Source organism: Mus musculus, chromosome 2 (assembly GCF_000001635.26).
Source record: "Mus musculus strain C57BL/6J chromosome 2, GRCm38.p6 C57BL/6J".
Lineage (NCBI taxonomy): Eukaryota > Metazoa > Chordata > Mammalia > Rodentia > Muridae > Mus > Mus musculus.
The window spans coordinates 165,819,016-165,834,270 of NC_000068.7; the positions used below are offsets into that span (position 1 = coordinate 165,819,016).

General features: G+C 50.6%; 1 protein-coding gene across 52 annotated transcripts in view; it reads right to left on the reverse strand.

Moving 5' to 3' along the window:
• Positions 1-15,255, reverse strand: part of Zmynd8 (zinc finger, MYND-type containing 8) — a 114,830-nt gene that overhangs the window by 34,864 nt on the left and 64,711 nt on the right. For 48 of the 52 annotated variants that reach the window (NM_001252584.2, NM_001363020.1, NM_027230.5 and 45 more), the window contains 3 exons: positions 14,294-14,409; positions 9,193-9,674; positions 1,527-1,673 (listed from right to left, as the gene is read on the reverse strand). In NM_001252584.2, the coding sequence (NP_001239513.1) occupies positions 1,527-1,673; positions 9,193-9,674; positions 14,294-14,409 (745 nt within the window). Of the gene's footprint in view, positions 1-1,526; positions 1,674-8,108; positions 9,675-14,293; positions 14,410-15,255 lie in introns of those variants that run through there. The other 4 variants (NM_001252587.2, NM_001363021.1, NM_001363019.1 and 1 more) reach the window with 3 other exon arrangements.

Genomic DNA, 15,255 nt, shown 5'->3' on the forward strand with positions numbered 1-15,255 from the left:
TGAGCCACCACTGCTGTACCTCAAGCTTCAAAGACCCAGGATACCACAAGGATGCCCAGTGGGCTCCGTGGTTTACGGAATAAGCTATTCCTGCCAGGCGTGATTGGCAGAAAGGAAGTGTCACCACGAGAACGCCTCTGTTCCACAGAGCTTCTGTTCAGAGTGTGAAGGTGGGAGGAGGCCCTGAGAAAAGAAACCACATTTCTAGAACAAATGTCCCAAGGCAGCAATCGGGTCCCTTCTGAATCAATCGAGGAACCAGCTGGTGGCTCTGGATGGAGTCCTAGCAAGGACCCTGGCTGTCCAGCTGCAGCCATAAGGCAAGGTAGGAAACTGGACTACACCTGGTGGCCGCTAGTCCTGTTGCCCTGGGAACAAGTGGTGTGGCCTGGATGGTGCTGTGAACTCAATACCATATACAGGTGGCCTCCCTCCCCCCAAGGTGTCTGGAATATCACAACCCCTTGGCAGTGGCTTTCTCTGTGGCCTCCTGCCCCTGCTCTTCCCTCCACTGATCCCTACCTGCTCCAGTGGCCCAGGGCCCCTGCTCCTTCCGAACATTCTAAGGCTAGCTCTCAACCTCAGGGGATCCACTGGGGCTGGGTGGATCTCTGCGCTGAGGTCATCATCAGCACCAGACACTAAGCTGCACCTCCAGTCTGTAGCCACTAGGTGGCAGCATTCAATTACTCAGAAATATGGAAACTACAGGCCTATAGCAGCCAACCTGTACAGATCCCAGAAATTCTAACCTTCTGCCCCTTGCTCCCTGCTATGCAGGCCACTCTAGGCTGCATAGAAATTTAACTGCAAACTAGAACTATATGCATAGACCTTGTCTCAAACACATACACACACACACCCCATACCAAGTGGAGCCAGGCCTGGTGGCACATGCCAATAACTACACTTGGAAGGTAAAGACAGGATCATGTGATCCTGAGCTACAAGGCAAGCTCAATCCAGATGAAAGAATTCACATTTTATAAAATGAGAAATGGTTACAGAGATGCCTCCTCAGTTAAACCGCACTGGCTGTAACTTTGGAGGCTCAGGACTGAGTCCCAGCACTGCCATGGTGACTTAGAGCCATCTGCAACTCCGGTTCTGCAGAACCTCATGCCTTCTGGCCTCCACAGGCAAGAGACAGGCATGTGGCACACAGACACTCATACAGGCAGCACACCCATATTCATAAGAGAATTGAAACTGTATCAGAACACCCAGCCCAAAACAGTAAGACTTGTAAAACTTGCTTCAGTCACATGGATCTGCACAGGGTGGGACTAGCTTCCAAGAATTACTTGTAAAGACTGGCCCAGGATACTGTGGTAAAACACCTTTGCAAGCCAAGGCTCTGCCCAAGGAAGCCCCTCCTCACCCTGTTCCCCGATTTCCCCTTGCCTCCCTCTACCCACCAACGCCTTTACATTTTCTGCAGAGAGAAAGGAGAAGTTCAAGGACAAAGGGTCATTGCTGCCAGACACACACACTCACATACACACACTTCTTGAAACGCCACTGACCCAAGTTCAGGTTCAGGATGCTCCCGGTGGTGGAGGTGGAAGTCTTGTCGGGTTTTGTCATGATGGGTGTCGGCGCTTGCGGAGAGAAAGGCTTTGGGCTGCCAGACAAGCTCCCGGCTTGCCCCGTCTTGGTGGAGGCTGGAGAAGCTAGAAAAGTATGTCAGGGTTAGAAAGCTGGCTTTACAGATCAGTAAACCAATAAAGCTCCCAGGGTCGGTCGGTCGGTCGGGGCTGAGGACAGGAGAGAAGGGGTGTGGCGTGCTTCACTGCACAAGTGCTGTTCAGGGTCCTGGGTGGGACTGGGAAGATGGGCAGCCATGAACTGCCAACAAAGGGCTGTCACCAAACACAGGCTCTGAGCCAAATGGCTAGGCTGCCACTGAAATTGCATTGGCCCGTTTATGGGTTTAAGCCATAAGCAAAACCCCCCTCATATGCTGTATGCACGGGTCAGGAGCATGTAGGCATGACAGCCATTGGTAAGAGTCTGGGGACAGCTCAGAGCCTTCCCCACCTGTCTCTGACCAGCCCTGGGGAGGGCTACAGGAAAGCAAGCTGGGCATCGGGTGAAGGGGTAGAGATGTTGGCAAATTATCTCATTTCTCAGTGAGGTTCAGACTCCTGCAAGAAGGACAGACCATGTTGCCATGCCTTAGGTGTTTAAACAGGGAGAACAAAGAGGGACCACGAGCTTCCTAAAGACCCACCCAGTCCTGACCGGTTACCCTCACGCACTGCCCAGCATCGTTTCTGAGCCCTGACAAGGCAGCACCCGAAGATAGGAGATGCGAAGGAGATCTGTTCCTGACAGGAATTCCTAAATGGCCCAGGAGGGCAGTAAACAAGACACCATCAGAGACTACAGAAATGTAGGCTTGCTGTGGCGCTGTCCTGTAATCCTGGTAGTGAGGCAGCAGGTCGGGAAGACGAGTTCAAGGTTAACCTCGGCTACATAGCGGGTGGCCAGCCAGCCAGCCCTGCAGAGAGAGCCATTCTGAGGAAGAAGGCTCATGCGTTTGGCTGGGTGGGTATGACTGGTTCTGTGTTGTCTGTGTGTGTACTGAGGGTGCCTGTGAGTCCAGGTGCCCACTGAGTTCGCAAGGATCCCTCGGAACCAAAGAGATGGGAGATCTGGGAAGCAATCCTGCATCCTCAGTAAGTGCCGGGTACACCCGTGATCCCGAGCGACTTTCCTCCAGTCTTGCGATTTGATTCTTAGTATAAGGGGAAGACTCAAAACTAGAGAGACCTAGGCTCAATCAATGGTGGACACTTAACGGTTGGCCGGGACTTTTGGTAAGGTGCCTCTGTCTGCAGCTCCCTTGGGAAGAGGGATAACCTGACAGGGCCGACAAAAACATCTACATACATCGGTGACAGTGACACTGACTCAACAGTTGATGGCGTCAAGAGCACCGAGCAGTCTGTGTCAGTGTGTGTGCTTGCTCTTGTCGCCAACTTCCATTTCCTTACTAGAGTTCCTCCATGGAGACCAGTTGTGTGTGTGCCAGCCTTACCAGCACATACTGAGCAACGCACACAGTCCATTCTACTAGCCATGGCCAGGGATTCGGGCAGAGTCAGCAGTCATCTAATGCCACAGAGCCAGATGTTATGAAATAAGGGATGGGAAAATCCCCGCCATGAAGAATTATCATCTGGGGACTGGAGAGGTGGCTCAGGGGTTGAGAATGGCTGCTGCTCTTACTGAGGACCTGGGTTCAGGCGCCGGCACCCACATGTCAGATCACAACCATTTTTAATTCTAGTTCCAGGGAATCTAACACACTCCTGGTCTCTGCAGGCATGGTTTGCACATGTTACAGAGACATATATGTGAGCGAGAACTAATCCACACAAAATTATTTTTGTTTTTCTGAGGCAGGGTTTCTCTGTGGAGCCCTGGCTACACTGGAACTCACTCTGTAGACCAGGCTGGCTTCAGACTCAGATACGTGTCTGCCTCTGCCTTCTGAGAGCTGGGATTAAAGGCCTGTGCCACCACCACCCAGTTCACATGAAATTTAAACGCGTCCGCCCGTAACTCTAGTTCTGGGCAATCTGACATCCTCTTCTGGCTTCCGTGGGCAACGCATGCACGTGGTGTGCCTATCCACGCATTGGATCTAGATGTTCGTGTGCATAAATGCCTTTAAAAATAAGCTTTACACATAAATAAGAGCGGAGGAGTTTGCGCCTGGCCTCAAATGCTGCTCCTGACGAGAAGCACCTGACTCCTGGAGTAAACATGGATTCAGTCCTGGAGTGGACGCCCCTTCCCTCTGGAAATGGACCCGGAGCAGCAATTAGCTACCTATCTGCTAGGTCAGCACACAACACACAAATAAAGGAAAAAAAACCTGAGAGCTCCATTTGGTAAATATTAAAATCCATTTTACCATAGGGATTAGCAGACTGCTTGACCTAGTAAACAGGCAGCCTTCCCTTCCCCGAGGGCTGTTGCTGTGTGTGTGTGTGTGTGTGTGTGTGTGTGTGTGTGTGTGTGTGTGTGTTACTGTTATTTCCACACTACTTGCTAGAAACAGAAGCGGGACAGAGTGCTTGTCACACCAAGGGATGAGAATGAGCGAGCCGCCGTGTGAGTGTATATGCCTGCTTGTGCAGAAGAGTACGTGTGCATATTTGTACACAGGACATGGGGTGGCCTGAGGTATCCCTCCTTACCGGTTGCTTGTTTCAGTTTTGAGCCAAGGCCTCTCATTCGTCTGGAGCTACCCCCAGAGCAGGCTAGGCTAGCTGGTAGGAAGCCCGAGGGACCCAGTTGCCTCCTGCCCAGCACTGGGGTCGCAAACACACACCCCCATGCCTCACGCCTCCAATTCTTACATGGCTCCCGGGCAGCAAATCAGGTCCCCAGGTTCCTAAGACAAGTACTTTATTGAGACGTCAAGCCCCAAATGAGGCATCTTTCCGTAGAATCACTACTACAAGAACATTTTAAATAATTCATTCACTGCTGTTTGTGATAGTTAAAGACGATTCGGGGAACGGACTTTCCCCGGGGATAAAAACCAAGGCTTCTCTAGCTGCGCAGTCAGTCACATAAACAAGGAGGTTGAAACAGGGCTCCACTTGGGCCTTTAGAGATGTGATGAGGAGGTCAGACATGAAAGGTGACAGGATCCCAAACACAGAAAGCAAAGGTGTCACCACACAAAAAGTCAACCAGCGCACCATGTTTCCTTGAAAGTCAAGTTCAAAATTAAAAAGGTGGGCCAGCTATATGGCTCAGTGAATGAAGGTGCTTGCCACCAAGTCTTAGGACCAGAGATGTCTTCCATTTCTGGGACCCACATGATGGAAGGGAGGACTGGTTCTCATAGGTTTGTTCTCTGACCACCTTACATGTCAATGACAAATTTGCACAATGCATGCATATACAGGCACAGATGAATCAAAGTATAGTGGGGGAAAAAATAGGTCAGATGTGGCACACACCTTTAATCCCAGCACTCTGGTGGCAGACACAGATCTCTGTGAGTTCAAATCTTGCCTAAGGGATTGTAGAGACAGCTCAGCAGTAAACAGCACTTGTCACTCTTACAGAGGACCTGGGCTTGCTTCCCAGCACCCACGTGGTGGCTCACAACCATCAGTAACTCCAGTGCCAGGGCATCCTGATGCCTTGCTCTGGCCTCTGCAGGCAAAAAAGCATGCATGGGTGCAGGCAAAACACTCAGACGCATAAAAGCAAACACAAATAAATCTTTAATTATTTTTAAAGCCGGTCTGGTCTTTATGGTGTGTTCTAGGCCAGTCAGGGCTAGAGTGAGACCTCCCCGTTGCTGTCTCAAAAAACAAACAAACAAACAAAAAAGAGTGAATTGCAAACAGAAGCTGCACACAGCCCAAGCCCAGAGGACTCCACTCCTGAAGAAAAAAAAAAAAAAAAAACCAAGGGCAAGGCCATTGTTTGCTCTGTGTGTGTGTGTGTGTGTGTGTGTGTATGTAATGGTGTTTCATCACAACAGAAGCATACTAGATAGAGGACAGGGACACACACAATAAGCCAATACATAAAGGCTGGACAGTTGGCACATGTCTGTGTGTGTATGTATATTTGGGGCTTCCCTGTAGCAGCAATTGGACCACACTGTGTCAGAGCCAAATAACAAAAAGCCCCATACCATACCACAGTAGTTCAGGCCTTGGGGGACTTTAACAAAACAGACCAGTAGTGCTAATCAAGGGTCACCTGGGGCCACCAAGGTGGCTCAGCTGCTAAAGGCACTTGCCAGCAAGCCTGATGACCCGAGTTTAAAGCCTGAGACGAACATGGTGAAAACTGACAACGGCAAGATGTCCTCTGACCTGCACACAAGTGCTGGAGCGTGTACGTACACACACACACACACACACACACACACACACACACACAAAGTGTGAATGCCACCCAGAGAAGCACGACACCAGTGCACGTGAGCAGAAAGCTCAGAGCAGGTCAAGGCCACAACAGGTTCTCTGCTGTCCCTTGACCCTATCACCTGTCAATCACAGTCCACTCCCTCCGTGACTGTGGGTAAGTGCCTGAGGTTTAATAGCACGCCATGCAATTCCTCAGGAGAGCTGGCCATGGGAGGGAGGGTTCGTTAGTGACTTAGTATTTGTCATGGACAGCCATTTTATGACAACTATTGATTTCACAGTAAAGCGGAGTCTGTGAAAACACTCTCCTGCCTCCCTGACAGCAGCCCCATAGCGGGAAGCCAAGACCAAAGCGCCATTAGCTCAGAGGGGTCTGTAGGCTCAGGCCGGTGCCATACTACACATTAGCATTCTCAATGGGGTCTCTAGGAAAGAGTTAGCAAAGGCCGAAGGCTGATGAAACCCGCCTGCCCAAGTGGTCCATATGTGGGGGCAGGGGTCCAGGGCTGTGGCAGCTACAGGCCAGGCCCCCTGCGGGACAGGCAGCTGCTTAGGGAGTTGAATCTGCTCGTAGGGACAACAGACCCAGGATGAGCTACTACTGAGTAGTCTAAAGAAAAGGACGGTCTTGGGGCCAGGGAAATGGTCCAGCGGGTAAGGCACCAGCCATGAACTTGATGGCCTGCGTTCAGTCCCCTGGAACACACACGGAAGAAGCAGAGTCCTGACCTCTGTAAACTGTCTTCTGACCTTCATATGAATGCACACGTGTGCCCGAACACACATGCGCACAGACTACACACCTTTAACCCCAGCACCAGGGAGACAGGCCGGCAGCTCTCTATTGGTTTAAGGACAGTGAGACCCTGTTAGAAAGAGAGGGAGGGAGAGAGAAGGAAAGGAAAAGGAGGGAGGGAAATAAGGGTCTAAATTCTCACACTTGCACATGCTCGCTCACGTATGCACACACTCACACACGTATGCACACACTCACATACGTATACAATAAAGGGCCACTCTGGATTCTGGAAGCTGCTTGTGTGGTCTTTCTATTTTACAGCATGATGAAGTTTTCTAACATTCCGGAGGGACCCCAGCCTGATCCCAACTGTGCTATCCCTGCCTGTGGAGGTGTCTGAGTATGGACAGCCTCCTCACCCTGGGCTGACTAGCAGCTGTCATCAATGCTAACAGCAGAGGGCGGGAGGGAGCAGCAGGAGGAAACAGGCCAGGCCTCAGGGCTGGGCTGGGAGGATTTGCCAAGTGACAGTCCTTTCTGGACTTTGTGGACTATAGTGAGAGCTGGCAATGCTGAACCCAGGGCCCAATCTGTTCCCTGTCCCTGTGTGGCCTGCTGTTTAAGAAGGGTATAGAACATTGGGGTTGGGACACAAAAAAATTCAATAGTTCTTTTTCTCTTTTTTTTCCCTGTATGAGTGTTTTGCTTGCATCTACGTCTGCGCACCATGTGTATGCCTGGTGCCCAAGAAGGTCAGATGAGGACATCAAATCCCCTGGAAATGGAGTTACAGATGGCGAGGAGCTGTGTGGGTGACGGGAATTGAAGCCAGCTCCCGTGCAAGAGCAACCAGTGCTCTCAACCACTGAGCTGTCTCCCCAGCCCAACTCAATAGTGCTTAAAGCATGCACTTAGAGAACTTCAAGCTTCATTACCCACCAACCAACACCAGTTAAGCTTTATTGGAACTCAGCTTTCAATGTCCAGAGCTGCAGCCACGACCGAAACACAGAACTACCACCTACGGTGTCTACTGTGGGCCCACTCAGCAAGGGACGCAATTTGTTGAGAGTATAACAATCTGAGTGTCACCCTCTTTCTTTGTTGAGGGTTTGGGTTTTTTGGTTGTTATTTTAGTATTTTTGAGACAGGATCTCATGTAGTCAAGGCCTCGAACTCCTAATCCCCCTGCCCCTACCTCCCAAATGCTGGGGTGACCACACTGGCATGTGCTGTCACAGTAGCGTCTTCTATGGCCACCTTATGACGGAATTAGCAAGTGTCAAGCAAGGTGGGCTGAGTAGGTTGTGTAGTTTTAGAATAGGGTCTTTGAAGTCTAAGTTCTCATCTTTAAAAAGAAGAAAAACTCTGCCAGTGAGTAAGGAATTTTGCCGCAAAGCTCGATGCCACGGATCCCACCCAAGGGAAGACAAACACTAAATTAAACACAACCATTCTTAGATTCCTATAAAGCTCTATTTTTTTTTTTTGAAATGCGGAACAAGAGAGCAAAGGGGAGTTTGCACACGAACACACTTTATTTTACGATGTGCTAACTTCAAGCAGGTTTTAATGGGGCAGCTGTGGTGGGGTACACCTGTAAGCCCAGCCCGTGGAAGAGGGAGATGGGAGGATCTTCCTGCCAAGAACATTCCTTAAGTCACCCCTCCATTGCATCTCTTCTCAGATCCTCGCAGCCAGCACTTTAGAGATCACCAGGAAAAAGAATTCCATGGTCAACACTGCCCCAGTGCTCCTGTCCTACTGTGGGTCCTGACTCCTTGTGCTCTCAACAGAGCTTACACATAGGGGAGGCTCGGCGTAGCCAGTTACGGTCGCCATGGTAGAGGTGGGAAGGCTAAGGCATAAAGACATTAAATATGTCCCCAAAGCCACATCAACTGATGGGGAGTCCTGCAATTAGAGACCAGTTGTTGTCTCCAAACTACGACACATAGCTGGAAAAGCCAGCCCTGAAGGAGGCAAGGGGGATCAATTTTCACCTCAGTCTCCTCACGTCTAAGTCAACCCTAACACAAAGGTATCAAAAACTAAGCTTTCGGGGGCTGGTGAGATGGCTCAGTGGGTAAGAGCACCCGACTGCTCTTCCGAAGGTCCAGAGTTCAAATCCCAGCAACCACATGGTGGCTCACAACCATCCGTAACAAGATCTGACTCCCTCTTCTGGTGTGTCTGAAGACAGCTACAGTGTACTTACATATAATAATAAATAAATCTTTAAAAAAAAAAAAAAAAAAAAAAAAACTAAGCTTTCAACTACACCGTGATGAGAAGAAAAGAGTCAAGGGCACTGCTGCGAACAGCCATGAGGCTCTGACAGTGGCCTCGAGCCCTGCAGGGTTTGTGGCCGGCCATTGCCATCCGCTTCTAAGAATGGCCCCACCTGGCCTTCCTTGGGGACTATCTCCCTCATCTGTGGGATCTGGTGGTGCCTGCCGGCTCGCACCTATGAGGGAGGCATCCAGGGACGCCAGAATGCACCAAGTGGCCTCCTACCCAACTCTCCCAACTGGGGCTGACCTGTGCTCTTATCAAGGAAGTCCATGGACTCCTCGCTTGCGCTGAAGTGGCTGGACGGGGCCTTCTTCTCGGGGTCCTGCTCCACATCGGAGCCCGTGTGCACGGAAGAGTTCGTACTGGTGGGGGAGCGAGGCATGTCGGACAGGGAGATCCTGCGGCCGGCACCCCCGCTCAGAAGGGGCTTGCTCAGAAGGATCTTGGGGGACGCTGTCATGTCAAAATTAAGCTTCACCTTCTCCTGTTTGTCTGTCTTGGCTGTGCCCGCGCTGGGGTTGCTGGGATCCAGCAGCATTTGGTACTGGTTGTTGGGCGTGTAGGGCGTCCTGAACGGGGAGTAATTAAAAACCCCAAACTTCCTCCGTATGTTCTCCACGTAAACTTCCATCTCTTGCATGGCGCTGTTGAAGATACTTTTAGTCTTTTTCACAGAAAAGGGGATTTCTTTAGACATGAGGTAGCAATTATTGACTGGAACCCAGGCTCTAGGATGGCAAAAGAGAGAGAGAGACTCTGAGTCAGCTTCAGCCATTTCCAAGGTAGTTTACTTTTTTTTTTTTAATTTTCTTAATGCAAACCAAATTAGCCTGGCAGGCGCCTGCCAAGATTCTTAAATATGGGGCCTCCTTTTTAAATAATTGACTTGTTTTGAATGGTTAATGAATGATCCACTTCACAGAGGTATTAAGGATAGAACTCGAACTAACAACAAAACTTAGCCAGAGACGTGAAAGGGTTCCGCACACTCAGCCATCTTAATCGCTTAGAAATAAAATGGATGGCTCAGCGGGTGGAGCTGCAGCTGCCAAGCCTGACGACCCGCTCCTGCAAAGCCCGGGTGGGGAGAGCCACCTCCCTCAGGTTGTCCTTTGGCCTCTACACATGCGCGGTGGCACTCCCATGCACACACACGGATGAATAACAAAATGAGTATTAAAAAACCTAAATAAATACATACATACATACATACATAAATAAATACACAAATAAATACGAAAGGTAATCCCATAATCCCTTTGGTTTGCTGCTGTTTCCAGGGAAGGAAAACAGAGTCCTCCACAGACACGTCTAAAGAGGGTCCCGTTTCCTGGATCTTCCTGGGCTGCACACGCAGGTGTACCTTTCAGTTTTACTGGAGACACAAATTTCACTATGTTGTCTAGGTTAGCTTGCAACTCAGGATGCTTCCGTGTCAGCCTCCTCACTGCCTAGCCACACCCGTGTAACACTTGGGAAGAGAACCACCCAGAACGAACACTTGCTGCTAAGTAGCTTTTGGCTGTGGGGTGGACACTCTCCACAGAGCTTGCTACCTCAGGGACCTCCTCCATCAACCGCCAGGACATTTTGCAGAGGACCCAGAAACCAAAAGAAACTTGGTACTTTCCCCCAGGACCTCGGGAAGGTCTGAGAACAGCCCAACCACCACTCCTGCGGAGAACGGACAGCAGAACACCTCGCCAATTGTGCACTCCAGCCTCTACAGCCTCAACCTAGTTTGTAACTTTCCTGTGGAGACCTTTAAGGGTTTCCTGGACCTCCAACAGAAGCCTTCCATAAAGCCATGGGATGTGGTGGGAGCCAGGGGAGAGAAGATTCTTGCTCCGAGAAGAGAACCATCTATGCAGCTATGTCTGAAGTGCCCACTTACAACACTGGATCCAGCCCTGCCCAGCCTTCCTGACCTTTGAAGAGAACAGAGGGATACTTCTACAGCATTTTTTTTTTCTGTTTGTTTTTTTGTTTGTTTGTTTGGTTTTTTGGTTTTTTCAAGACAGGGTTTCTCTGTGTAGCCCTGGCTGTCCTGGAACTCACTTTATAAACCAGGCTGGCCTCAAACTCAGAAATCCACCTGCCTCTGCCTCCCAAGTGCTGGGATTAAAGGTGTGCGCCGCCACCACCCGGCGTCTACAACATTTTACACCATGTCAACAGCTAGCATTGAACCCCTACATCTGAGGAAGAAATGAAGAGGCAAAGCTCGGCACACAGCCTGGCTGCACGTGAGAACCCCCAAGCACGCAGCTGGCCTTGGAGAGCGGTCCCCCTCCCTGTGTGTGCTAGGGATACCTCTCTGCTGGGACCTGAAGACCGTTAGATCCAGTCAGGTGGACCCTACCGAGGTTGAACAGAAACAAAATACCTACAAGAGACAGGGCTCCAGGCTAGGGAAGGGAGAGGTCAGAATCACTAGGGTCCCCAGCCCGGGGACATTTCCTACCTAGGAGAACACCAAGACAGCAAATGCCACAATTGTGAGTCAACACCAGGACCCTCCCCTCAGCCAGGGGCCACAGGCCCAAATTCCTTGTCCCACTCTACACTGGTATGGTTTCAAGGTCATAACTGTCCAGCCACCCCCCAGGTTCCCAAGTCACCTAAGGGGCCTAGACAAGAATAAGCTCTTTGTCCTTAAAAAGAAATGAGAATTTATTCACACAGAAAGCCTGAGGGAGGAGCCCCAGCAGCCTCGGGGCCAGGCTCTTTCCCAGAGGGACCTTGGGCAAGCCATTGTACTCTGGGCCCAGTTTTCTCATCAGTTAGACTGACATTAAAAGCAGGCACTTCACAAAGGGTGACAAAGTGACTGTAACCCCAGGTATTTTCCTTAAGCCTTGCACTCATTCGGCATAAGAGTTCCTATATTTTTAGATCACGGCACATAGATCTAAAACCAAGCGGCAATTCTTTGAAGGGGGAGCCTACAGAGCCTCCCATGACCGCTGCTGGAGGCCCTATGGGTTCAAACTCAGACCGATCACCTTGACCTCCCAGTAGAGGGCTCTGGGCTGTCACTTAGCCTGACCCGCCTCACTTTGGGGCCCCCAATCGAAGAGTCTATTGTCGGGCACTCTCGGGTCCCCATATCACCGTTTTTCCTCACATCTCTGCGAAGGAGGCTGCAGATGAGGCCGCCTGGAGTGACTAAGACTGTCTAGGGACAGGTGTGGTGGCGCACACCCTTGGTCCAGCACAGGGGGTGGGGCAGAGGCAGGCGAATTTCTGAGTGTTTGAGGCCAGGCTGGTCTATATAGGAATTCCACAGATTAGCCAGGGCCACACAGAGAGATCCTGTCCCAAACAACCAAGCAAACAAACATAAGTCTACCATAACCAAGGCTATCACAAACAACAACAACAACAAAAAAAAACCCTGTCTGGGGAGAGATGGGGGCTCACCCAGAACCAAGAATTCTCCTGGGAAGAGTGTGCACCCCAGTTCCTTCAGATGGGGATACCTTAGGCCTCCAAAGTGTTGGCATTAAGGTACTGTTCACACAACCACAGTGGGGCCACCGTGCCTAAAAGCAACCCACCAGATTAGCACAGGAGAGTCTTAACCCATTAAGATGGCGAACACCTCAAATGCTCTTCGAGGAGCCGGCTAAGGCACAGCCAGCCGCCAGCTCCTCCTGCTCTAAAAACAGAAAGCAAATTCTTACTTGCCTCTCCCCAGAGCACCCAGTTCAAACCACTAATTACAGCCCAGGCTCCAGACACAGCCCTTCACTGGGCGCTGCCCATCTAGCCAGGTCCACCAGGGCCTTCATACCAAGCATTTCCTACAGATGGGAGACAGGGAGCCTAGCTTGGACAAGTGTCTGCCTGCGTGCTGAAGCAATGCACCATGGGAGAGAGCCCGAGGGAGCACATTCCTTTAACTGAAGGAATGCTGACATTCGGGATGAATTCTACCAGGACAGGGTGGGGAGAGGGCTTGCCTAGCCTACAGGAAGCCTGGGATCCATCCCCAACAACACACTACCAGGTGTCTAGGTGTACGCCTGGAATTTCTGCACTCAGGATGTGGGCAAAGAAGATCAGGAGTCCAACATAAAACAAGTTGAGACCAGTTGAAGCTACATGAGCCCCTCCCCCCACAGACGGGGGAGTGGTGGTGGGAAAATTAAACTGTGCTGCACCCCGCCAAAGCCAGTATTACCTCAAGAACTCACCTATTCTCCTGACAGGGGGAACCACTGGAATTTCTGTAAGAAACTCAATCTCTCTAATATTGAGATTTTTCATTTCTTTTTTGCTTTGATTCATCAGCCAAGCACGTGACAGAGTGAGCATGCTAATTCAGATGCCGATTATCACAAAAAAAAAATCTATTTTCTGTGCGGCACATGAGTTTAACCCCTACTGCATTCCTACATCTTCTCAAGATGCGGGGGTGGGGCCATACTCCCAAGGAACCTTTGCTTCATTTAATCCCGAGGGAATTTGCATGGTAAGTGGTGTCTCTGACTACCTGGTGTTCACAGGCAGACGGGGCGCCAAGCAAAGGGAGCTACTGGAGCGACTCCATAACTCCACTCAGCCTGTGCAGGAAGGAAAGGGGAGGCTGGGGAGGCTGGGAGGGAGGGTTTGAGTCTGTCAAAACATCATCCCCTCTGTCACTTCCCAGTTTAGATACACAGGAAGGCGGATGAGGAGGGGAGGTACTCCATCTTATGCTAGGAGCTTCGTTTAGTGGCAAACTGGGAAACGACCTCAGGGTCCTGAAAGCATTACTTTTAAAAGCGGTTTGCACAGAGGTGTTCATTTACTCCAGGAAGACAGAAGGGATAAATAAGTCTACATCAAACAGCAGGCCACAGAGCCACGGAACTCCTTCTGAAGCCAGATCCAACCAAGAGAACCAGGGAGGCGAGGTTCTTTCCCAACACGCCTGAAGCTAACCCTCCAAAACACCTGGACGAAGCCCCCCCTCACCAAGCTTGGCAGACAACCAGAAAACATTTTGCAATAACAAGGTCACAGGCTGCTAAGACAATATATAAAAACAATAGCCGTAGTCACTAGTGATAAAAGGTAGAGTTCGGGCTGGTGAGATGGCTCAGTGGTTAAGAGCGCTGACTGCTCTTCCAAAGGTCCTGAGTTCAAATCCCAGCGACCACATGGTGGCTCACCACCACCCGTAATGAAACCTGATGCTCTCTTCTGGAGTGGCTGAAGACAGCTACAGCGTACTTACATATAATAAATAAATAAATAAAGGTAGAGTTCGCTTTTAAGAACAACACAGTACCCCTCCGCCACCTTCACTCTGTGATGGCATTCTCCAAAGTTCCACGCACAGCCTGTTTTAAGCTCCCACCTGTCATGTTGTCCAAAGAAACGGGCGTCAACCTGCCCGTCTTTGTCCCTCAGAGCTTTCGCTGGCCAGAATGGAAATCCTTTCAGTTTTGCCCAGACCAAAGGGTGCGGATTGCTCTAGAAGAACAACAAAAGGCAGGGTTGGCGTTATATTTGGCAGCAAGACACACATTCAAGTCTGAAAGGTAACCTGAACGCAGGGAGGCAGGGAGGGCACAGCCCTGTGCTGATTAATTAGGCTTCCGTCAACCTGGCACAAGCAGAGTCATCTGGGAAGAGGGAACCTCAAGTAAGAAACAGCCTCCGTCGGACAGGCCTGTAGACAGAGCTGGAGGGCGTTTCCTTGATTGACATCTGTTGTGGGCGGGTCCAAGCCGCTGCTGGGCAGGTGGTCCTGGGTGTATTTACAAAGCAAGCTATGCAGGCCCTGAGAAGCAAGGCGGAGTGAGCCGATCTCCTCCAGGTCCTGTCTTAAGTTCCCTGGATAAAGGACTATATAAGCTAGAAGATGAAATTTACCCATGCCTCCCCAAGCTGCTGCAGGCCTGGGTGTTTATCACAGTAATTAGAAAGCAAAATAGGACATGAGCCAGGCAAGCAAGGGGACCCCCGGCAGGCGTGTAGCCTGAACAGCGCCTGCGCGAAGCTGAAAGCTAAAAGAGTGAATAAGGCTTGGGTCCTGGCTGACCCAAAAAGTCCACCTCCTTAGGCACCGCAGAAACAGTCACCACCTACTCTGTGCTAAGTTTGTACAAAATGTGGAGTTACACAAAAGTAAGAAGCTGCAGGAGCCATACTGTGTGCTGGGGCTCCCCCAAGCTTTAGCTCCACTGGTGTTTATCTCCAGAGGCAAGGAGAGGCCTGAGCCATCCTTTACTTAGCCGGTCTTGCCTGTTCGAACCCTCCACGCCACCGCTCTCTCCACCTCACCATGCCCAACTCTGGAGACCAGTGGTTCTCAAC